At 33.7% G+C, this 25,856-nt stretch overlaps 1 protein-coding gene across 1 annotated transcript; it reads left to right on the forward strand.

Annotated features, from left to right (window-relative positions):
• Positions 1-19,464: 19,464 nt before the first annotated feature.
• LOC145737874 (uncharacterized) lies at positions 19,465-20,555 on the forward strand. The gene has a single exon (XM_081992715.1). The coding sequence runs from the start codon at positions 19,465-19,467 to the stop codon at positions 20,530-20,532; it is 1,068 nt and encodes a 355-aa protein (XP_081848841.1). The 3' UTR covers positions 20,533-20,555.
• Positions 20,556-25,856: the final 5,301 nt, after the last annotated feature.

Below are 25,856 nucleotides of genomic sequence, written 5' to 3' on the forward strand. Positions count from 1 at the left end.
TCAATTATCAACTTTCACAAATAAATCCCTTAAGGATCAAAAGACAAAAACGAGGACTAATTAATGGACTAGGCTCAATTGTTAAAGCTCTTGCAGGTAACCTTGACCAACAAGATGCTGAGAGGTATGATAAACAAATAAATCAAGTATTAGAGAATGAAAACAATCTAAAAACAATAGTACAAGAACAGATAACTATTATGCAAAGCTCTAATAACTTAATAAAAGAAGTAGCCGAAAATTTAACTCATAACCAACTAACTTTAGAAGCACGGCTTCTTCAAGTTGAAAGTGTAGATGCAAAAGGTTTGGAAGATAGACACTACTTTTTAATTCAGATTAAGAAAATGTTCTTTTATTTGAAAGAATTTTAGAAATTAAAAGCTATTCAAAACAAGATCAAATTGTCTTTATAATTGAAGTTCCAATTGTTGAAAAAGATAATTACATCCTTTATCGACTGTATCCTGTACCAACACCCAGTCAAAACTCCTATAACTCCTCCCATTCATTTTTCCGTCCTCAAAATATCTAATCCTCAATGAAGAAAAACATGCTACTTTCGACAACTCTTGCGAGAACGTGAAGGAACAAGAATACCTCTGTCATGAAATCAACTCCGTACCAAATGATGACCAGAGCCCTTGTGAAGTACAGATGCTGAAATTCAATGAAAACTCTTCAAGATGCCAACAGATGCCTGTTGAAGTAGAATACATCAAGATGGAAAAATTGGAGCAACAGAAGTGGATGCTTATTATCCCAAATCAAGTAGTGGCACACCAACTCTGTGGATCAACAAAAGAAAACGTCCCTCCAAAAGGATCTTACCTTGTAGAAGTAAGCAACGATTGTGAAGTTATTGTTAACAACTTTTACTTGAAAACCTATAAGAACTCTAAAATCGATTTCAAGAGAATTGAGCTTCCTGTGTTAAACACCACAATTGGAAATTACGAGTACAAACCTCTGAAGTTCAGTGAAACAAAGTTAAGTGCTCTAAATTTTAACAAAGTGCAACAAATACAAGATATTTTCAATAGTGAAAGTGAAAAAACAAAGTACATTTTACAAAACGCCAAACCAAATCAAGTTCTTAATATATAGACCATTCCATTATATATTATTGTAGTATTAATTTGCATCTATTTAAGTTACAAAAAGATCTACCCTCTTCTAAGAAGGATGCCTCCAACCTCCGAAACCTCACATGATCCAGGAGCTTCAGATATTATAGTGTAGTTTCCAAATTCGACGTAGTCTCATTTCTAGGTCGGGAGGAGTTATATGTTACATACCTAACCCTTTTATTAGAAATACTTAAACTATGTAATGTATAGTCAGCAACTATGTAATGTGTAGTCAGCAACTAATTTTATATAAAATAACTAGAAATGTAGTGCTCGGGTTCAGTTCCATATTATTAAGCTAACTTTGTAACTCGTCCGAAATAAATTTGTGTTTTTTAAAAACCATTATTTTTGGTTTTCAAATTTAACTCGCGTGTCAAAGTAGGCCACCGTTAGATAGCGATACACCGAGAAGCATCTTCGACGTTCGACGCAAATTGCGTAGCGTTTCAGAGTGGTTCTAGAACGTTGTTTACCGAATATAAAAGAAAAAGGTGGATTTGGGAACGCGGTAAAGTTTAAATAGTAGAATAATTGTGGAATTGTAGTAGTGTTTTTGGTAGCTGAATTAATTATTGTACAGAGTGTTTTGGAGTGTAAATAAATTTATTAATTGTTGAGTTAAATTAATAACATTCTTTACATCACATTCTTCGATTTCCCAAACTTTGGTTAGATTTACATTTACTTCATTGTCACGTGATAAGCACTTCACTTTTACAAAGGTAAATATTAATGTCACCTCCTATTAGCCAGCCTAATTTGCTAGATTGTAGGGTCAAATATCTATCCAATATAATTTGATTGGTTAGCAAAATGTCATAAAAAATACTTACACCACATAACATGTCAATATCTTTACTAATGTTAAAGTCAGAATCGGCTAGTATTACATGCTCCGGTATCGAAATGCAACTTGAATCAAATGATCTTATCGGCATCGCTTCAGTAATTTTCGGTAAAACTAAACAATTTACTTCTGTTTGGAAACTCCCGATGCCTGATTTTAATGTACACCTAGTTTTATATCTACCTTGCAAAAAGTTGTTACTTCCAACACCCGAAACAGAATAGTTAACTTCTTTGTTATGGATACCAATTTTTTTACAAAAGCTCCCAGTAATGAAATATGATTCTGAGCCTTGATCTAGTAAAATAGTCGCCTTAAACTGTAATCCTGTATTTAGGATGAAACAGAAACAGCGCATATTTATTAGCCCGACTTATTAACGTAGTTTGAGTCGAGACAAGGGCCGCATTCGTTTTCAAGCTTAATGGAGCGAGCAGAGCGTATTTGACGTCACAATGACGTAATTTGACAATTGGTCCTTCGTTCGTCTGCTGGAGCCACTCGGCCTGCGTTTATTTCGCTTGCTGCAGCAGTTCTTGGAAGGCGCAAGGTCTCGACAGTTTCGATAGGCCTACTATGGAAAGTATCGGCCGTGTCTGAACTGTTGTGTACATGTAATAATGAATTTATTGGTTTCGAACATATTCTACATGGTTGTTTGTAGCAATTTTCAAATGTTTTGGATTCAAACAGTTTAGATACAGTTTCAGTCTTACCGCTTCGTGCTTTCTTTTATTAGGATCAAATTTTAAAAATGAATTGCATTTAAATATTGAATGACTTGATTTACAGTAAAAACAAGTAAATTTGTTATTGCTATTTGTTAGTAATGAGTACGATTTTTGAACTTTTAATTAAAATTTCTATTATTGTTTCATTTTGATTTTTATTACTTTTTGTACTCACAGTTTCACGTTTCTCTAAAAACTCACATTTCTCTTTAACAAAATTGAGCAAGTCCTCAAAAGTGGGTAGATCAGTATTACATTTTTTAGATTCCCTATCCTTACGAGCTGGGTGGTCAAGTTTTGTAACCATTAAATAAACAAGTAACACTGACCACTGATCTGTGGGTTGATTTAATGCTTTTAAACCTTAAACATTTTTATTAAATAAATCAAATAAGCTACGCAATTCAGTATGTGATTCTTTGACTACCGAAGGCGCTTTAAATAAACCATTGACAAAATTAAAAATAATTAGTCTATTATTTTCGTATCTGTCTTTTAACATGTTTAAGGCAATACTATAATTATGTTTTGTAGTTTTAATCTACTCTACCATCAAGGTGTGCTTTTAAATAATAAAACTTGTGCAATTCATCCATTGATGAGTTTTGATCAATTATTGAATAAAATGCGTCTCGAAATTCCAACTTATGAATTGTTTATAATGTTTGGTAATTTTATTGAAAACCCCGTAACACGTCGCTGGGAATTATGTAATTTCGGTCGGGAGATGTTATCAATTGACTCTATTTTATGATGATGTGACAATATCAGTAAAGCACGCACTTATTTCATAAAATAAATCTTAAAATTGATATCTTCCTGGTTTTTCTTGACTAATATTATCAGCTGATAATGCCAATTCATCATCGGTGTCAATAACAATTATATTTCGTCCTGGTGGTCCCCTAAACTCATCACACAATGGTTGAGTGCGTGCTAAACGACTATCTAATTGCATAAAAGCACTATTATCAACTTGGAGGAGATCAAACAACTCAACACACTCTTTAAAACGAGTTAAAGATTGTTTAATAACTAGCTTTTTTTTTGAATTGCAAACGATTAAAATGGTCTCTAAGGTCCTTCATTTTGTCTTGATTTCATAATTAAAATGTAATTATTTTTATAAGCCTTCGTCGAGTCAAGTTAATGTAAGTAAGTGTTATCAAATTGAGCCAAATTCAAGACTTACTGTTCTTTCTGGTAGATTTTCCCTTTTGGTTTGCTTACTGTAACCCACGGTGATCGTCGTCACATGTCAATTTACCAGCCGCTTCTGGAAATCCAGGTCTCCAAGTTTTCAATTCCACCCTTCAAGGTTATCGCCGAGGCTTGACGACACTCTAATCAAAGTCTCTAATCTTTCAATAACGTTTCGTCTTATGTCTGATCGCTATTCGGCTTTAAGGACCATGTTCTTTCTCCAAGTGGACTGTATTAATTAAACTGGTGGAAAAGTCAAATCCACAACTAATAATCTTAAAATTTAATTACGGTTTTAAACCAGAAAGAAATCAACTGTTGTGCGAGTCTTTCCATTCTCTCGCAGACTGCACATAACTTATCGCGGGCGAACCTCCGCGATGTTGCCGACTTTTTAAAGAGTTAGCAATCTAGTAACGAAGGAATTTTTTTTTGATAAACAAAACCTCACCAATTATATCGCTGTTTACCGAATGATGCGATATCAATGGTGCTGTTCCTAGATTTTGGGACGCCATTTGAACGTTCTAGCTTATATAGTTGAGTACAGATGTCACTACATGTGGTACAACAGCTATAGGTTATAGTTAATAGGTTGAACGGTTCGGCCGCTAGGAAGCGTCAAATTTGACTCGTTTTTTATGTCTTTTTTGGTGCATCTTTTCTTACAATCGTCAATAACTAGGTTATTTGCAACACTTTGTATAAACTTTTGTAAGTCAATGAATAGCCAATGAAATAAGCTTTCTATTGACGTATAAAAGTTGATTGGTTAGTGCTACGGATTCGAAGCTAGAGAGAGTCAAAATTTTTAGAGTGAAATTATATAATTTATAATTCTTCGTTGTTTTCCAATGGATTTAATTTATGTTTAAATTTAAATGGAAGAAGTTTAAAAATTATTTATAATATAATTAGTACGAAATAGTATTTTTTTATTTGTTTACTTTTAATACTAATGCTAATAGTTCGGTAGCGGGTTAAAATTCAGGTTAGCTTAGTTAATTAGTTAGATTAGGTACTGCAAGTGTATATTTTATTTTTATTTTACATAAAATGGTAAATCTCAGAAATGGATACAGATAGGTATAACCGGAAGTTTTGAATTTTTGTTTCTTATTTTAGCATATTGATTGAGTGACATAAGATAGAACAGGATACAAATACACTAGCTTCGCACAAGCTTGCCAATGGAAACCACGATTTCTGCCGTTAATAAAGTGAAAGAGTAAATAATTATTGCAAAAAGAGAAAATCAAATATATGTATTTTATCGTAAATGAACACCACAGTGAACACTACAAAAACAGTAACTAAAACAAAAAGCGATTATCAAACTTTCGAAACAACACCCAAACTGAAAGCAGAAAGCTAGCTAACAAAACTGATACCTGAGTTTAGCTGTTACCTTTATTTAAAAAAAGTATAGTTTACGATTTGGGTCGTTTTATGACCCAAATAGAAGAACATATTTTTTAGTCACGAAGCTGAAACTGTTAGAATAATAAAATTATATAAGGTATTGAGTCATCTTTCATTTTTCGGGACTCACCATGGTGATTTCGGTTATTTGAGAAGACCGGAATTTAGACATAGTTGAGCAATTCGAAGTTCAATGAAATGTTGCTTCTTCCTCTACAACATGGCAAAATTATATTTGAGATACGATGTATTGGTTTTTGGTTTTCATCGTCACTTTTATTAGTCTAATGGGCGTCATATTCTATTTTTAACAATGTTAATTCAACTTGTTTTCTGATTACAGTGCTGTTCAGAAATTATGTTTTTCGACGACTGACTTTGAAAGTACCACATGTACGCTTCCATTTAACAGCAGAAAGTAGTTATTTGCTGCTCTAGAGCGTTTTCGCTTTCTACTAACAATCTACTCACCAACACGCTGCATATATGTACTTTCCGCTCTTAATATAGAATACACTATTTTACAACGAGCGCCTTCAACACAATATCTCAGAAATGATTCTTTAGGTCAAATTACACTAGTCAACATGATATTATTCCATTTTGCAACAGAGTGATCATGTGACACGAAGTGCGCTCTATAAGCTCTCGTCAAATAAGAACGTATCAAATTGACTCTCTCTTAAGAGAACTGTTGTGTGTTAACTGTAAACCAAGAATATTAGATAAGACGCAGTCAAAGGATTTTGTTAGATCGCAAAGCAGTCCCCAACGTCGAAACTGGTATTAACTTATTCAACAAGTATATTGATACCCATAGTCGTAGATTATTCATTACCAAATCCAAACTGACATTCAGTGAAAAGCTTGTGAGTTTCTAAAAATTTGATGATTCTGTTACTAAGTGCTTTTTCAAGCAGTTTAGACAATGGCGTATAGCCTCTATTCCTGTTTGTTTAATACAATTAAAAAAATATATTTGGGTGCCTATATTAAAGTCGTTCATTAAAGTAAAAGAATTGGTAAAGCATGCATTAATAGGACTCTTTACCAACTACATTATATCGCTACGACTTTCCACCTTATACACTGTTGGATTTTACCTAAAAAACGGACTAATTTTTATGTTAATTTTTGTATAGGTACTGTAAATAATAGGTAGAACGTGAAACTAAGTATTTTCTTTTTGTACTCATATTCTACAAATATCTGATACCAATATAATTGTATTACATCACGGTCAGAAAAACCAAATGGTCAATAGCCCTTTTCATTATTAGGAAATAAATATGAGATATATACAATGGTAAATAATTTAATGGCGTATTTATTGGGTCAAAATAATCCGATTTACCACAACTTACCTCAGACGAAAAGTCAAGGGAAACAGAAATACAGGGGGTCAAGGTAATTTTTTTAAAATAGTATTTTTCAAATAACTTTCAAAAAACTGAAGTAATGGTAAATAATTTAATAGCGGCTTTCTGGGATCAAAATAATTTGATTTAGCACAACTTACCTCAGACCAATCGTCAACGAAAATAGATATACAGGGGGTCAAAGTAATTCTACGATATTTCGTATCCCCGACCAATTCAACGATTCGGAATATTTTTATTTAAGTTATTTCTCACTTGCAGTGAGAAATGAGCTAAATTCCATCTTCCAAGAAGATGACAAATTGCAATCATGTATGGCACCAAATAATTTAATTCCGAATATCTCGGAAACGGTTGATTCTCTAAGACCTACCAACTAAGTATACCTTTTCTGTTCAGAAAATATTGGATAACAGATACTCTGATGTCAGTTGTCACTTCGCTTTACCAGAAAAAAGTTAGAGCCATTTAAAAGCAAACCATTTATTGTAGATGGCGCCCTCTATAAGCTAGCACCCTCAGAAACATTGGAATACCTAATTTTAGTGAAAAACTCCTTGAATTTTAAAAAAATAACTTTGATCTCCTGTATTTCTGTTTCCGTTAGCTTTTCATCTAAGGTAAGTTGTGCTAAATCGTATTATTTTGACCCAATAAATACATACCAGGTGTACAAGAGCACCCTGGACATAGGAGATTAACATGGGAAAACGGTTTTGATTTTTTTGCGCCTTTACGGTTGATTTGATTGAAAAACCGTACCAGCAACAATGACCTGTTTACCCGTTGCCCGACAACCGCCGATACAGTGCAGGCTAAAAGTTTAAATTTTCTCATTTTTGTTCGTGTTTTACGACGAAAGGGCTCAAGTTAGAGATCTGAAAAAAATACAGAAAACTAGTCCGTGATAGGTACTACAACCTTCATTAATACGATTTTTCAATCAAATCAACCGTACAGGCGCAAAAAATTCAAAACCGTTTTCCCATGTTAATCTCCTATGTCCAGGGTGCTCTTGGACACCTGGTATACAGGGTAATTCAAATTCGACCCTCACCATTGGGATCTCAGAAACCATAAGAGATACGAGAAAGTTTAAATTGGGGCAAAGTTGCGCAATTTAAAGCTCAACCAAATGCTGTTTTAAAAATTTTGATTTTCCGAAGATATCCGAAAAAAACTGAAAATTTGATTTTTTGTTTTTATTTATTTCTAACCTTATTTGAAGAGATATCCCAAAACTAAAAGCATCTTTTCATTGCCACTTTTTCCTAGCTATTCGATGATGGATTCAAATTTGCCAGACGACGTTTCGTTTTCTGTCAGTCATCATCAACTTTCTTTTTTCTTATGGGCGCCATATTGGATTTTTAGCCCACCAAATAGTACGTTTTATTCTGATTTTAATGATGTATAATAACTTATGATTTGCTTGATAAATGACAAAATAATTCAATAAAAACTAATTTTACTTTAGTTACTGGCTTTGAGTTAATGGGCCGTTTTAAAAAATGTCATTATTTGACAGTACTTGTCAAACACGATAATTCGGACGATCATTAGAGCAAGTCAATCATAGTTAAAAATGTATCTAGAAAAGAAACCCCCACAGAAAATGTTATTATTATACAAGCATTGCTGAACTATTTAGGTTAATCAGAAAAAGAGATTTGTTAGCATTATCTCTAACTTAAAAGGCTTATTTATGTTTCCAAGAGAAAGATCATCATTTTAGGAACTTCATTTTTTGCCAACTTTCAATTTTTTATAATGTTAAGTGCAAGTTTATAGTTATTTATACAGTAAGGGACAAACCATTTTTTATTCATTCATATTTATTCGAGTGAATAAACCGGTTTAAGTCACGTGTCTTATACAGTATTTTATTAAATTTCGACTTTTTATATTAAAAAAAAAACTAAAATTACAGTTCTATTCAATTTGCACCGCGCCCCGTAGATGTAACATTGATGTTTGTTTGTTTACATCTGTAAATAGGCGAATGTCATTCAGAGTGAATTAATAGTATTAATTATTAGTATACAGCAAGTGACTTAAAACAATTTTTATTCATGAAAAGAACAACTAGGTCCACAAGCGTAGCGAGTGGCCTAAGCTGTTCGAGTGAATAAACCGGTTTAAGTCACGTGTACACCTTTGTGACTAAGTATGTTCAGGCCAATTGCGTGTGACAAGTACTACCAAGTAATCTTCATAAAACGTCTCATTAACTCAAAGCTAACTAAGGTAAAATCTCTAAAAGTTCTAATGATCGTCCGAATTATCGTGTTTGACAAGTACTGTCAAATAATGACATTTTATAAAACGGCCCATTAACTCAAAGCCAATAACTAAAGTAAAAATATTTTTTATTGAATTATTTTGTTATTTATGAAGCAAATCATAAGTTATTATACATCACTAAAATCAGAATAAAACGTACTATTTGGTGGGCTAAAAATCCAATATGGCGCCCATAAGAAAAAAGAAAGTTGATGATGGCTGCCAAAAAACGAAACGTCGTGTGGCAAATTTGAATCCATCATCGAATAGCTGAGAAAAAGTGGCAATGAAAAGGTGCTTTTAGTAGTGGAATATCTCTTCAAATAAGATTAGAAATAAATAAAAACAAAAAATCAAATTTTCAGTTTTTTTCGGATATCTTCGGAAGTACTCGGAAAATCGAAATTTTTAAGACTGCATTTGGTTGAGCTTTACATTGCGCAACTTTGCCCCAATTTAAACTTTCTCGTATCTCTTATAGTTTCCGAGATCCCAATGGTGAGGGTCGAATTTGAATTACCCTGTATAATATTAATTTCTCTTGCTGTTGCTGTTGATTGTTTTGAGTTATTTTAATCGAAGCAATTGTTTTTTGAGCAAATTTTTTCCCCTTGAGGGGGGTGAAGAGAGGGGGGTTTTGTCTGATTTTTTTCACCATTTCATTTTTTTTGGGGTGTTGCCTAAGTTGTGTGAAAATTTCATTGAAATCGCTTGAGTAATAACGACCGGAGAGCAAAAAATTTCGAAACTGTCCAACAAATCAGTAACAATTGATATGTCCTAAAGAATTTACAACAAAACTGTCTAAAACACGCCAAAACAGTAAAAAATATAATTTTTTAACACTCTAAAAGATTGTCTGAAAATTTTAGTTTAGTGTCCAAAAAATTAATTTTTTGCAAAAAATTTCCTAAAAATATAGGGTTATGTCAGTGTCCTAAAAAAATAATTTTAAACGAGAGTGTTAAAAAATTATTAGGTTAGGTTAGTGGCCAGAAAAACTGTCAAAAACAATTTTTAAAGGTAAAAAAAACAATTAAATATACAGAGTGAACCAAAAATTTATATATATCGAGTGGCTCAAGAAACAACAGTGCGCGTGGGCGCTTTAGCTACGGATGGCGGCCATTTTCTCCCTCTTCCTGGTATGCGTGTCCACGTGCTTGATCATGTGATCCTTCCTGATAAAGCCCTTGCCGCATATCTCGCACGCGTACGGTTTCCTGCCCGTGTGACAGCACAAGTGCCTTCTCAAATCCGCTTTGTAATTAAACGTTTTTGGGCAAATATCGCACTTGTGCGGTTTATCGCCCGCGTGTTTCTTCGTATGTCGTTTGTAGGTTTCATCATCAGGAAACCGTTTACCGCACCGGGAACACTTGAACGGTTTATCACCACTATGGAAGGTGTTGTTGTGTTGAGTGAGATAACAGGGACGATTGAACACCTTATCACAGTCGTAACATTTGATTTTCCGCTCCTCCGAAGGACGAGGGGGAGGATTCTCCTTTTGTTCCTCCTCCAAATTGGTCAACAACACCTCCACCTCATTAATTCCTAAGGTGGTTAGTCCTCCAAATTCAGTTGTCAAATTGGTGGTGTAATTCTCCATTATTACAGGATGAGAGTATTCCTGAAGAGGACAGTAGTACTGTCCCATACCAGCCACGTTCGCATACCCATGTAGTTCCGCCAGAACCTGCGCAAAACTGGGCAAAGGCTGGCTCACATCCAAATCACCCGTAGTACTGCTGGGGGTAAACGTATCCTGCGTAACGTGGGAGGCCAACTCGTTTGGGTACTGCTCCGCCAAGATAGGCACCACATCCACCACGCTGTCGCTGCTCCTCGAATCCTCCTGACTATTATCCTTACTAGCCGAGGAATTCCTAGCTGGATGGTGATGGGCGCTGATGGGCATGATAGATGGATCAGGCAGCCCACTAGATTTAACCGCTTTCTTGTGCAACGTGGTGTTGTAGTGTCTCTTTAAATGTCCGGAACTGGTGAACCACTTGTTGCACGCGGTGCAATTGTAGGTTTTCGGTCTGCGTGCTTCGTTACTCTTCCAGTTGGTACTATTGGTGGGAGCAGGAGCTAGTGGTGGCGGTGCCGGAGCCTCATAACCACTAAAACACTCTGAAACACCCTCGCTAGAACCACCATCAACCACAAACTCCCCTTGGTAACCTGTTGGTTGATTATTCCCCAAACTAATCATCCCCTGCACGGTATGTCCCTCCTTTTCCTTCTCCCACGTTTGACTGACCATTTTCTGACTATCCAAATCCAGTATCTCACTCTGACTCACCTCCTCCTCATTCATGGGTGTTTCATAATAATACTGGGGGTTACTCAAATTGTTCTGCTCGATGAGGAGGGAAGTACTCTTGTACACCAAACCACACTTCTCGGACTGTTTGGGACTGGGTGAGGGTGTGGGTTGTGGTGGATAGTTCACACTGTACACCGGTCTGTTGTACGGATTATACCGAGCGTTCAAATATTTACTCTGAATCCAATCCATATTAATTTTTCCAAAGAGAAAAAACAAAAAAAATACAGTCACCCGAAAATAACGTAGCGTCCGACTCCGACCGTTGACTGACTGAAACTGAAACTTGTGCATTGGCCCACTCTTGGTGGGGGGTTGGTGGAGGTGGTGAGGTGTGGTTTTGGAAATGCGTGAGTTATATACAGGGTGATTCAGGTTTTATTACACAAATTTTAACCACGTATTCTACGTCCCAAAATAATTCCAGTTTGCTCTATAAACTATATCCAGAAAATGCGACTTTTGGGAAAGAGAAGGTGTTGAAGTTTTTTAACAAAAAAAAAAAGGTTGCCAATTTTACGAGCAGTTAATTCTTTAGTCCAACGTTGCAGAAAATGCATTGAAGTCAAAGGACACCATTTTGATCAATTATTATAATTTTTTATCAAATGTTTAGTTCTTTGTTGCTGACAATTAGTTTATTGCCTCGATAAGTTCGAATTTCGATTACTCGAAATCGGTGGGTCGGAAAAAAAAATTCCAAGAAACCTTTTTCCTTCAAAATTAAACATTCAACGGAAAATGGAAAAATCAATGATATTTTTATAACAAGCAGTACCGTACTTTTTTTTCTTAAAAATTATCAGGTGACTTATTAATACACGCGCCACTTGTGAAGATAAAACAATTTTTTAATTGGCGAATAATCGGCTTTTTTTGTTTATGAAAACCACAAAGTTTTATTAAAATATGTATAAGAGTTTTGAAAAAAAAATTAACTTTGAGTTTTTTTTTATAAAACTTCAACACCCTGTAGTTCCTAAAAGACGCATTTCCGGGATATAGTTTATAGAACAAACTGGGATTATTTTTGGACGTAGAATACGTGGTTAAAATTTGTGTATTAAAACCTGAATCACCCTGTATACAGGGTGTTCTAAATTAAGTGCGCACCAATGCCAACTTTTTTATTATTGAAAATAGAAAATTGTTTAAATTAACAAACCTGTGGCATTTTTTGCGTTCACTGAAACGGCGTCAGACGTTGCTAATGTCAAATAGTTAATTTCAAACGCATAATTTAATATTTATCCGTACATCCCGTATTTTAAGTCTGTTATTAAATGATGAAATACCATACGTTGATACCTTGGTTAGATCAAGTTTTATGACTTACGCTCGAAAGTTTTTTATTGAGAGGTGAGATGGTTTTACTTTTGAAGCAAATTTCACCGTTAAAGAAATTAATAAATAAAAAAAAATGTCCAAGGAATTTACTGAGCTCCTCACACTCTCCCTAACCTTCTTTCAGAAGGGGGGTGAGAGGGTTTCTAAATTACAATCAAACCTAGTACAAAAATAAAAAATTATTTGTGAATGAACTTAAAAATCCATTAGAAAAGGAAAACATTTTAAGCAAATTTCACCCTTAAGGAAATTAATTAAAAAAAACCCTACCATCATTCTTCTGAATAACCTAACTTAAAGTAAAAATGCAAAAAAAACAGTATTTTTGATATGTACAAACTTAATAGACTAGACTAGACAGGGTTGTAAATTCGCGTTTTGACAGGTAATTGGGGCAAAATTGTCCGAAAAATGTCTTTGCCGGCTGGCGTGTAATAACATTTTTATATGCTCCTAAAAATGCTTAAGTGGCAAACAAAATAATGGTTTTTAAAAAACACAATTTTATTTCGGCCAAGTTACAAAATGAGCTTAATAATATGGAAGTGAACTCAGACACTATGTGTCTAGTAATTTAAATAGTTAATTAATTTAATTTTTTAATTTAATTTATTAATTTAATTATTTTATTTTTTATTTTTAGACGGTTTTGAAATATTTTGATGCTATGCTGCTTCAGGAGCATTTGGAAGCTTCTAGATGCTGTTTTGGAGCTTCTAAACTGTTTTGGAAGCTTTTGAAATCTTTTTAGACGACTTCAAGAGCATTTAGAAGGTTTTTTAGCATCAGTTTAAAAAGCGTATTGAAGGCTCTGAACCGCTTTGACAAAAATACAACTTAGATAAATTTATATGCTGTGATATACGGTCATCGATTGAATAGCAGATAATTTTGGTTTTTGGGAGTTGAGATGTAGTAGAAGTCAAACTTCACAGTTTAGCTGACGTTTTACATAATTTATTTTTGTATCCTCCGCACCTACGGATTTAAAAATCAAAGTCAAGAGAAAGCATAGCAAAAGCAGCTTTTTCAACCAATTAAACAATTCAATCATAAACTACGAACAGTGCTGCAATTTACGCAAATGCTGCCCATGTTGACTTTTCATTTCATCATTTTGAGTTTATCACATAACATTTTTGACTGAAGCGATATTATTTCATTTGGCCACCTTGTATATGCAATCCAAGTTCTGCAAGACAAAACATTGTCTGGGATGTCTTCAAAGGGCGCCTAACAATTTATTAGGATATAAAGTCATAAAAGTCGCTTTTGGTTAGACTAGAAACCTTATCTGCTTTCAATACTAAAACCAGGTGTCATTTCGGTTTAGCAAAGTATACCAGGGTAAAATAGAGCAATAAAACATTTCATTTATTTTTGCTAGTTATATTTACAACCAAATATAATGGTTTTTAAAAACCAGATTTATTTCAGACGAGTTACAAAGTGAGCTTAATAATATAGAACTGAACTCGAGCATTTTATTTCTAACAATTTTGTATAAAAATAGTTGCTTGACTTACTTGCACTACATGACTTAAGTATAAACATTGGGTATTCCTAATTAAAGGGTTAGGTATGCAATATAAAACTTGCTAGTTGAACTTTTGCCAGTACATACATATAACTTAACATTTTATGGAGGCTAAAAGTCCACACAACTCACACCTGTACTATCCGGTATCTTTTTTTGAATGTGGTAATTGTAAAGGTTGGCTATAATACAATATATACATTTTTATTCAAAAACATAGAAGCCTTTGAGCCAATTATCAACATTTTATAGGCAATTTCAAAGCTTCAAAACCATTTTTACCTGGAAATGTAAAAAACAAAAACAACAATCATGAAACTCGACTAAAAGGCTTAATTTTTGGCTTTTAAGATACATTTTAAATTATACTACCAACAAGAAATCTGGAACATTAATAGATGATAGACCAATTACAGATTTCTGAGCCATTTTCAACATTTTGAAGGCAATTTTTGGCTTTAAATGTAGATTTCATTTATTTTTAGTCGCAATTTTGTCGAAAACGGGGCATGCTACATTATGTCATTCATTTAACAACCCTTTTTTATAATCAATACTTCTATCCAAGAATTAAATAAAATATAGAGTGTACCTCTTAAAAAACAGACCACTTTACCATGCCACATTTGTCTGCGATACCCTGTACAATCCTAATTTTACAATGTGCCTACATTAGCCCCAAGATTTCATTATAATCGAATAAAAAACCAACCCGAATCTTTCCGAAGGAGTAGAAAAACATAGTGGCAGAAAATTAAAAAAACTATCACGGTACTAGAAAACAAATCCGCTAGGGACAATAATCGAAAATGGCACCGAACAATACACAGACCAAGACAAAGCTAACGCATTTGCCAGACATTTTCAGAAAGGTTTTCAAACATCTACTAACCCTAACTTTAATGATCAAAACTGGACCCCATAACTTATGGTACATCATCGTAATCAGAAAACTAGGCTCTATTACAATATGCCAAAATTTAATATGGCGCCCATAATAAAAATTAAAGTTGATGATGGTAACTAGAAAATGAAACGTCGGATATCAAAAATGATAATACCTGGTTCATAGTAGTGTAGTTTTGTTTTTGTTTATGTATGTTCCTTCTTCAAGTGAACTCTATTAATTTAACTGGTGGAAAAGTCAAACCCACAACTAATAATCTTAAAATTTTGCATATCCGATATACTGGCTCATCCGATTGTCCCTTATGCCACAGTAATCAGGTTCAGGTATCGACGTTAGTGGTCGTCCAACCAAAAAATTCCCAGGAATTAATGGCTGCATATCTTCGGGATCAGATGATAGCGGACTGATCAGTCTCAAATTTAAAATGGCCTCAATTTGTGTCACTATTGTCATAAAATTTTATAGTCTAAATGTATAGTTCTAATAACATGCTTGAAATGAAATTTGAAGCTTTTAACCCCCGCCTCCCACAGACCACCAAAATTAGGGACACGAGGAGGAATAAAATGCCAACTGACAACCTCATTAGCCAAATAATTTTGAAATTTAGGAGAATTTGATTTTCAAAAAGTGCTAAATTCATTATTGGCACCCAAAAATGTAGTTCCGTTATCCGAATACATGCTCTGGGGTTTTCCACGACGAGAGATAAATCACTTAAGCGCAGCAATGAATGCCTCACTATCCAAACTACTAATAAGTTATAGATGTATCGCATTGATAGCCAAGCAAATGAAAACACACACATATGCTTTGACAAGCTTAAGTTCCCTGCTCTTACGATCCTTAAGCAAAAAATATCCAGCGTAATCATAACCAGTATGAGCAAACGGATAGTGTTGAGTTCCCCTCTCTTTTGGTAGATTACACATTAAGTACCTAGTTACTAACTTGACGTTTACGTTTGACGTTTGACAAGACAATGACATCTGATTTTCCGCGTTTTTGTTTTTGACCGTTGACTTTTATTATTAGGTTTTAGCGGCTTGGTTGTTGAAAACTTTTGGTTTGCTTGTAAATGTGCCTGAGTGCATCCTTTTTTAATACAATAAACAAGTCCACAAATGCTAATAAAACGTGTCTACATTACTTTCACATTATTAACTTGGTCAATTTATTCTTATTGTGTAAAATAATAGCATGTTTTCTTGAAAAGAGCAAATTTTACTTAGTAAGTCTACCACCCACTCGGAGTATGCCTTCTTGATCAAGAAAAGGGTTTAAGGATAAAATGTGACTATTATTTGAGACGTTTACTTTTCATTAAGTCAGATAATTCTTTTTGAAATGATTGCTGTTGGAAAATTTTTACCAAAGTCTATAAGCTCTGATCAAGTTTATTTGTTGTGATTGCAGCTACTAATTTTTCATTTGGATGTTGTAAATTGAAAATAAATCTTTTGCATAAAGCTACCACTCTTTTTAATTTAGTTAAACTAGAAAATTTTGAAAATAAGTCTAGATCAGATACGTTTACTGCAAAATGCATATGTACTCGTTCTTCAGGAATGGTTTTAAGGTCTCCGGAATCTTTTAAATTTACAGGCCATTTTGAAACATCAGATTTCAACCAAGAAGGTTCCTCAAACCACAAAATACCTTTTAGACAACTCTTCTGCAGATAAGCCCCTTGAAATATGATCTGCTGGATTGTCTTGTGATTTAACATAAAACCATTCATCGAGGTTACAGTTTTCCTAGATAAAAGACACTCTATTGGACACAAATGTTGTCCGTTTCTCAGGTAAATCTTTTATCCAACACAACGTGATCATGGAATCACTCAAAAAAAAAAACATTTATTAAAATCAACATTTACTGATCGTTTTACTTTTTGCGTCAATTTGCATGCCAAAACCACACTGAGCAGTTCAGCAGAGTGACTGAACGAAGTGGTGCTACTTTACTTTTAGCAGTTAATAACTTGCCTGAATACTCTTCATTATCTATTTTGCTCCGAATGTAGATGCATGTTCCATATGCCCTTTCTGAAGCATCGGCGAAAGCATGTACTTCTACAAATCGAGAATTGAAATAAAAAAAACTTGCCGTGGAATCTGCAATTTATTAGGATGAACAATGTCTTATATTGTAAATAAAATCCATTTTTCTAGTAATGATTCTGACATTTCCTCATCCCAAGACAGTTTTTCTTTCCATAGCAACTGCAAAATAATTTTAGCTCAAATTCTTATTGGCCCTAAAAGACCTAAAATATCTAAAATCTGGCTAGTTATTGACAAACTCAATCGTTTTGTCACAGATTCAAATAAACTAAATTTCCTAATGTTGTACTGAATTTTATCACTTTGAGGTTTCCACTAAATGCCTAAAGTCTTGTTATTTTCAGCTTCACCAAGCACTAAAATACTGGCCTCTAAATCTCTGTTTACATTAAAATTCTCTAATAATTCTGATCGATTTGAAAGATACTTTTGTAAATCAAATCCTGAATTAGACAAAATCTCACTGACCTCGTTTTGAATATTTAACAATTCCTCTTTTGAATGTGATCCAGTTCACATACAGTTTTGTATTTCGTTGCTTGCTAAAGAGCGGGTATCTTCTAATGTGAGTTGGTAGAGACACCTAATGGCTAAGAATGGAGAGGATGCCAATCCATAGGTGATCACACTTAAGAACATCTGTGGGGTCGCTACGCCAAAATATTCTTTGATATTTTCTATCAGACTTATTAATCAAAACTTGTCTGTACATTTTTTATATGTCTGCGTTTAAGACATATTTGTGAATGGTGGGTCCTACCACTTGAGTGTCATTTAATGACAAATTATTATCAGTGATACCAGATCCGTTAAAAACTACTCTTAAACGGGTTGTTAAACTATCTTCACCAATTACTGCGTGGTGACTCACAGAATAAGCATTACCACAGCTACCATCACCTAATTCGTCTAAATTTGCACTCAAAAAAGTCATATGACCTAATCTTTCATACTCCTCCATAAAGCTATTGTACTCATTTCTTAACTTAGAACATTTTGAAAGACGATTTTCTAAAGACGATTTTCTAAAGAATAATATCTTTTTAAGGCCATACCTTTTGAATTACATAGTTGAGCATTATGTTTAAAAGGAATTCTAACTACCAACCGTCCTTGAGAATTTCTGTAGTAATTATTTTAAAAATGGGATAAAATTATCAACCACATTCTTTACATCACATTCTTCGATTGCCCAAACTTTGGTAAGATTTTCATTTACTTCATTGTCACGTGATAAGCACTTCACTTTTACAAATGAAGACCACAGGCGAAAAAGGCGCTTTGTCACTTTTTGAAGGAATTGAGTTAATGGTGCCATCTATTAGAGCATTTCGCAAACTTTCATTCCCTATTACCGAACTTGCAATAAACGCGCTAAGTCTGGAGATATTTATCATTCAAATATTTGGGTACAGAGGAAAAAGGCGCCATGTCCATGCGACACTGGCGAATAAGGCGCTTTGTCAGAGTTGCACAGACATGTTTGGTTTTTTATTCTAGGTCTAGGATAATTTCGGCATTTTAGTCGTTGTTTTTGAGGGGTTATGTTGGTTGTTTAATTCGGTGAAAACGTGAGATCTTTAAGACAACAAAAAGTTAATAAGTTTAGTAGTATACTTGCCTAGTTAAGTAAGTATGTCGAGTTCGGAAAATAGTGAGAGTAACGTGTCTAATAGATAAATCGAGAGAAAAACTAAAAAAAGGAAAAAATACGGGAAACTAACTGATGTGATGAAAACATTCAATTTAAGCAGCCATGAGATTGACGAGGACTGTCTTTGTAGTCGATATAAATGTTTCCAGGCTGTTCCTGTAACAGCACGAAAAGAAATTATTCGAAAGTTTAATGAATTGAAATCAGTTAATGAACAAAATCTTTATCTATGCGGCCTAATGTCAGTTTTGTCAATAAAACAGAGAAGGCCCCGAAAAGCGGAACAACTTGCTCAATTTCACGATGCTTCCTATCATTATAGGATTCGATTTCATGACAACGAAGAATTAAAGGAAGTTTCAGTATGTCGTAAAGCATTTCTGTCAATACCCGGCATAGGTAGGAAAAAACTAGAAGTGTTACAAAGATCATTAAAAGAAAAAGGTGTAGCACCCATTGATAATAGGGGCAAACACCATAACCGTCCTCATAAGCTCTCGGAGGTGTCAAAAAACGTAATAAGAAATCACATCAAATCCTTCAAGGGGAGAAAAACTCATTACAGTTTACACAAAACATCAAAGCTGTATCTTCCTGAAGAACTAAACGTTAAAAAGATGCATAATATGTTTTCACAAAAGTTTCCAGATGTTAAAATATCTTATGAAACTTATAGGACGATATTCTCTACAGAATTTAATATAGGATACGGATTTCCTAGATCGGACACTTGTAGTCAATACGACATAAACATCGCGAAAATGAAGGGTCTTGAATCTGAAAGATTCAATTTAACAACTAGAGGAATGACTGAATCTTTACAGTTTAGACAAGTAGAGAGGAATATCAGAAACTTGAAAATAGAAATTAAGCTGCATAAATTAAAGGCTGACCAATTTTACAAGAGGAAGAGAGAAGCCAAAATAAGTAGTCAACGAGTTTTATCTACTGAAGCAATTTGCTTGGATTTCTCCAAAAACCTTCCACTTCCCAATATAACGACCAATGACGTCTATTACAAAAGACAGCTATCTCTATATTCGCTAAATATTCATATACTTTCGACTTCTCAAGCAATATTTTATACATTTCCAGAAACTGTTGGAAATAAGGGAAGTGATTCGGTCAGTTCCTTGCTTCATCACTTTGTATTCAACTATCTCAACGAAGAAGTTCAACATTTAGAAATATTTTGTGACTCGTGCGGGGGGAAAAATAAGAACTATACTGTGTTCCGACTTCTTCACTATATAGTCCACGTTGAAAAGAGGCTACAATCGATAAAACTTACTTTTCCAATAAGAGGGCATTTCTATTTGGAGTGCGACAAAGACTTTGGTTTGATTAATCAAAAGAGCCGAGCTGAAGTACCGGAAGATTGGATTGAAGTATTCAAATCAGCTAGAGTTAAACCAATGCCCTTTGAAGTGGTTGAAGTTGAACAAAGCAATTTTAAGAACTGGACGTTCTTTTTTAAAGAGAGGTACAGAAGAAAATGTCCCTTTCCAACTCGACCGATTCGAGAACTAAAAATAGTTAAAGAGCATCCTCGTCTAATTTACTACAGGACTACATATAATGGGATGTGGGAATCCAGCCCTGTAACAGACCCAAAATTTAAACCTACTCAAAAGTGCAGAGACGGAGAATTTGAACTGCCCGATTATTTATACAATGGTACGTAAGTTTTCTACTGATAATATTACAATGGTATAATCATAATTTATTTAAAAATTTTAGAGCTTTTACCAATAAGTCACATTAAGTGGAAAAATCTGCAAGATTTGAAAAAATTTTGTGGGCCCGAGGCGCAGAATTATTTTTCCAATATTCAAAAATCTAGTTAAAATTTAAACAAGACTGTAAGGAATTAAAACCTTTAAACTGGTTTTTCTCGAAATCGATTTTTTTGACAAAGCGCCTTTTTCCCCTGTGATCTTCAAATGGAAATATTAATGTCACCTCCTATTAGCCAGCCTAATTTGCTAAATTGCCCAATTTTCGCAATTTAATTTGATTGGTTAGCAAAATGTCATAAAAAATACATGTCAATATCTTTACTGATGTTAAAGTCAGGATCGGCTAGATTTACATGCTCCGGTATCGAAATGCAACTTGAATCAAATTATCTTATCGGCATCGCTTCAGTAATTTTCGGTAAACTAAACAATTTGCTTCTGTTTGGAAACTCCCGATGCGTAATTTTAATGTACACCTAGTTTTATATCTACCTTGCAAAAAGTTATTACTTCCAACACCCGAAACAGAATAATTAAGTTCTTTTTTATGAAAACCAATTTTATTACAAAAGCTCCCAGTAATGAAATTTGATTGTGAGCCTTGATCTAGTAAACAGTCTGTAATCCTTTATTTAGGATGAAAACAGAAGCAGTAGACAACAGCGCATATTTATTAGCCCGACTTATTAACGTAATTTGAGGCGAGACAAGGGCCGCATTCGTTTTCGCGCTCCATGGAGCGAGCAGAGCGTAACGATGACGTAATTTGGGAAAACCATAATTTGACCAATTGTCAAATTACGTCATTGTGACGTCAAAAACGCTCTGCTCGCTCCATGGAGCGCAAAAACGAATGCGGCCAAGGTCATCGTTGCGTTGAATACTGTTTCTATCTTCAACCGGGTCGTGATTATTCGCAATGTTTATGTGCGCCCTTCTCTCGTCTGCTCGAGCCGCTCGGCCTGCGTTTATTTCCCTTGCTGCAGCACATATTCTACAATTTTCAAATGCATATTTTGGATTCAAACAGTTTAGATACAGTTTCAGCCTTACCGCTTCCTGCTTTCTTTTATTAGGATCAAATTTTAAAAATGAATTGCATTTAAATATTGAATGACTTGATCTACAGTAAAAAAAAAATTGTTATCGCTATTTGTTAGTAATGAGTACGATTTGTTGAAGTTTTGATTAAAATTTCTATTATTGTAAGTTTTATTTTGATTTTTATTGCTTTTTGTACTCACAGTTTCAAGATTCTCTAATAACTCACATTCTCTTTAACAAAATTGAGCAAGTCCTCAAAAGAGGGTAGATCAGTATTAAATTTTTTAGATTCCCAATCCTTACGAGTTGGGTGGTCAAGTTTTGTAACCATTAAATAAACAAGTAACACTGACCACTGATCTGTGGGTTGATTTAATGCTTTTAAACCTTAAACATTTTTATGAAATAAATCAAATAAGCTGAGCAATTCAGTGTGTGATTCTTTGACTACTGAAGGCGCTTCAAATAAACCATTGACAAAATTAAAAATAATTAGTCTATTATTTTCGTATATGTGTTTTAACATGTTTAAGGCAATACTATAATTATCGTTATTTGTAGTTTTAATCGACTCTAACATTTTAAATGCATCACTTTCAAGATGTGCTTTTAAATAATAAAACTTGTGCAATTCATCCATTGATGAGTTTTGATCAATTATTGAATAAAATGCGTCTCGAAATTCCAACTTATGAATTATTATTAATGTCTGGTCATTTTATTGAAAACCCCGTAACATGTCGCTGGGAACTATGTGATTCCGGTAGGGAGATGTTATCAATTGGCTCTATTTTATGATGATTTGACAATATCAGTAAAGCACGCGCACTTATTTCATCAAATAAATCTTCAAATTATATATATTAAATATATATATATACAGTATAAATAGAAGTATAAATAGGAGAGTTTTGAAAATTTGGTAGGATACTGATGTGGGCATGCCCAATCCAACTAAAATATTTTCAAGATGGTTGCACTTCCGCTTATACCGGAAGTCGATCACAACTTTCTTATTTTAAATAGAACACCCTATATATTATTACATATTTGGATTCCTCACAAAATTCTGACCAACTTTTGTATAGAATGCCCTATGCCTATCTCTAGCCGTTTTCGAAATATTTGATGTTTTTCCAAAAAAGTGACAGTTGCAACGCTCAACATATTTTTGTACTATGTTAAAACCGTATTTCATTTTGCTATGAAACTTTGGGTTATTGTAAATAAAGGATCGTTTTATTAAACTGAGGGTACGTAACGACTCATTTGTATACAGGGTCGTCAAAAAAAAAATCATAAACTTGCCACTAAAAAAAATAAAAAATCTCAAGTTTTTTAAATGGAAACCCCCATTTTTTATGACGGAATCATTTTGAGCATTAAAAATTACTATAAGTTTCAATTTACTTGCCTATACCTAAATCCAACCCATTTTGTTTTATTTGAGAATAAACATTTTTTTATTAGGCTGCATGGTTGGAATTAGCTGGTACTCTAGTTGGCCATGCTTTTGACACACGGTGATATTGGAGACCTGCAGGGCATGTTAATAACACTAGTTTTGAGTGTTTTGACAACTGCAAATATGCCGTCGCGGTTACGTTATTCAAACCAAGATTACTTAAATCTGTTTATTATTTACGGAGAATGTGATAAAGTTGTGAGTAGAACATGTGAGGTATTTGCCGCTCGTTATCCAGAAAAACCAAATCCATCACCAAAAGCTGTCAAGCAAATAATTGAAAATTTTAAGAATACGGGATCTGTGAAGATAAAAGCTATTAAAACAAAACCAATCCTTAATAATACAAATGTAGAAATTGCAATTTCTAACCAACTTTTGTGTACAATGCCCTATTCCTATCTCTAGCCGTTTTCGAAATATTTGATGTTTTTCCAAAAAAGTGACAGTTGCAACGCTCAACATAACATGCTTTGCAGTTCTCCAATATCACCGTGTGTCAAAAGCATGGCTAACTAGAGTACCAGCTAATCCCAACCATGCAGCCTAATAAAAAAATGTTTATTCTCAAATAAAACGAAATGGGTTGGATTTAGGTATAGGCAAGTAAATTGAAACTTGTAGTAATTTTTAATGCTCAAAATGATTCCGTCATAAAAAATGTGGGTTTCTATTTAAAAAACTTGAGATTTTTCATTTTTTTTAGTGGCAACTTTATGATTTTTTTTTTGACGACCCTGTATACAAATGAGTCATTACGCACCCTCAGTTTAATAAAACGATCCCTTATTTACAATAACCCAAAGTTCCATTGCAAAATGAAATACGGTTTTAACATAGTACAAAAATATGTTGAGCGTTGCAACTGTCACTTTTTTGGAAAAACATCAAATATTTCGAAAACGGCTAGAGATAGGCATAGGGAATTCTATACAAAAGTTGGTCAGAATTTTGTGAGGAATCCAAATATGTAATAATATATAGGGTGTTCTATTTAAAATAAGAAAGTTGTGATCGACTTCCGGTATAAGCGGAAGTGCAACCATCTTGAAAATATTTTAGTTGGATTGAGCATGCCCACATCAGTATCCTACCAAATTTTCAAAACTCTCCTATTTATACTTTTTACAATATCAATCGAGGTCTTTCGTCGTGGGACACCCTGTATATACAGGGTAATTCAAATTCGACCCTCACCATTGTGATCTCGGAAACTATAAGAGATACGAGAAAGTTTAAATTGGGGCAAAGTTGCGCAATGTAAAGCTCAACCAAATGCAGTTTTAAAAATTTCGATTTTCCGAGTACTTCCGAAGATATCCGAAAAAAACTGAAAATTTGATTTTTTGTTTTTATTTATTTCTAATCTTATTTGAAAAGATATTCCAAAACTAAAAGCACCTTTTCATTGCCACTTTTTTTCAGCTATTCGATGATGGATTCAAATTTGCCACACGACGTTTCGTTTTTTGGCAGCCATCATCAACTTTCTTTTTTCTTATGGGCGCCATATTGGATTTTTAGCCCACCAAATAGTACGTTTTATTCTGATTTTAGTGATGTATAATAACTTATCATTTGCTTCATAAATAACAAAATAATTCAATAAAAACTATTTTTACTTTAGTTATTATTGGCTTTGAGTTAATGGGCCGTTTTATAAAATGTCATTATTTGACAGTACTTGTCAAACACGATAATTCGGACGATCATTAGAGCTTTTAGAGATTTTACCTTAGTTAGCTTTGAGTTAATGAGACGTTTTATGAAGATTACTTGGTAGTACTTGTCACACGCAATTGGCCTGAACATACTTAGTCACAAAGGTGTACACGTGACTTAAACCGGTTTATTCACTCGAAGCTTATGCCACTCGCTACCTAGTTGCTCTTTTCGTGAATAAGAAATGGTTTAAGTCACTTGCTGCAAAGTAACTATTAAATCACTCTGAATGACATTCGCCTATTTACAGATGTAAACAAACAAACATCAATGTTACATCTACGGGGCGCGGTGCAAATTTAATAGAACTGTAATTTTAGTTTTTTTTTTTTAATATAAGAAGTCGAAATTTAATAAAATACTGTATAAGACACGTGACTTAAACCGGTTTATTCACTCGAATAAATATGAATGAATAAAAAATGGTTTGTCACTTACTGTATAAATAACTATAAACTTGCACTTAACATTAAAAAAAATTGAAATTTGGCAAAAAATGAAGTTCCTAAAATGATGATCTTTCTCTTGGAAACATAAATAAGCCTTTTAAGTTAGAGATAATGCTAACAAATCTCTTTTTCTGATTAACCTAAATAGTTCAGCAATGCTTGTATAATAATAACATTTTCTGTGGGGGTTTCTTTTCTAGATACATTTTTAACTATGATTGACGCTCTAATGATCGTCCGAATTATCGTGTTTGACAAGTACTGTCAAATAATGACATTTTTTAAAACGGCCCATTAACTCAAAGCCAATAACTAAAGTAAAAATAGTTTTTATTGAATTATTTTGTTATTTATGAAGCAAATCATAAGTTATTATACATCACTAAAATCAGAATAATACGTACTATTTGGTGGGCTAAAAATCCAATATGGCGCCCATAAGACAAAAGAAAGTTGATGATGACTGACAGAAAACGAAACGTCGTGTGGCAAATTTGAATCCATCATCGAATAGCTAGGAAAAAGTGGCAATGAAAAGATGCTTTTAGTTTTGGGATATCTCTTCAAATAAGGTTAGAAATAAATAAAAA

The sequence above is a fragment of the Ips typographus genome, linkage group LG14, assembly GCF_016097725.1.
Source record: "Ips typographus isolate SLU linkage group LG14, UJ_Ityp_2.0, whole genome shotgun sequence".
Lineage (NCBI taxonomy): Eukaryota > Metazoa > Arthropoda > Insecta > Coleoptera > Curculionidae > Ips > Ips typographus.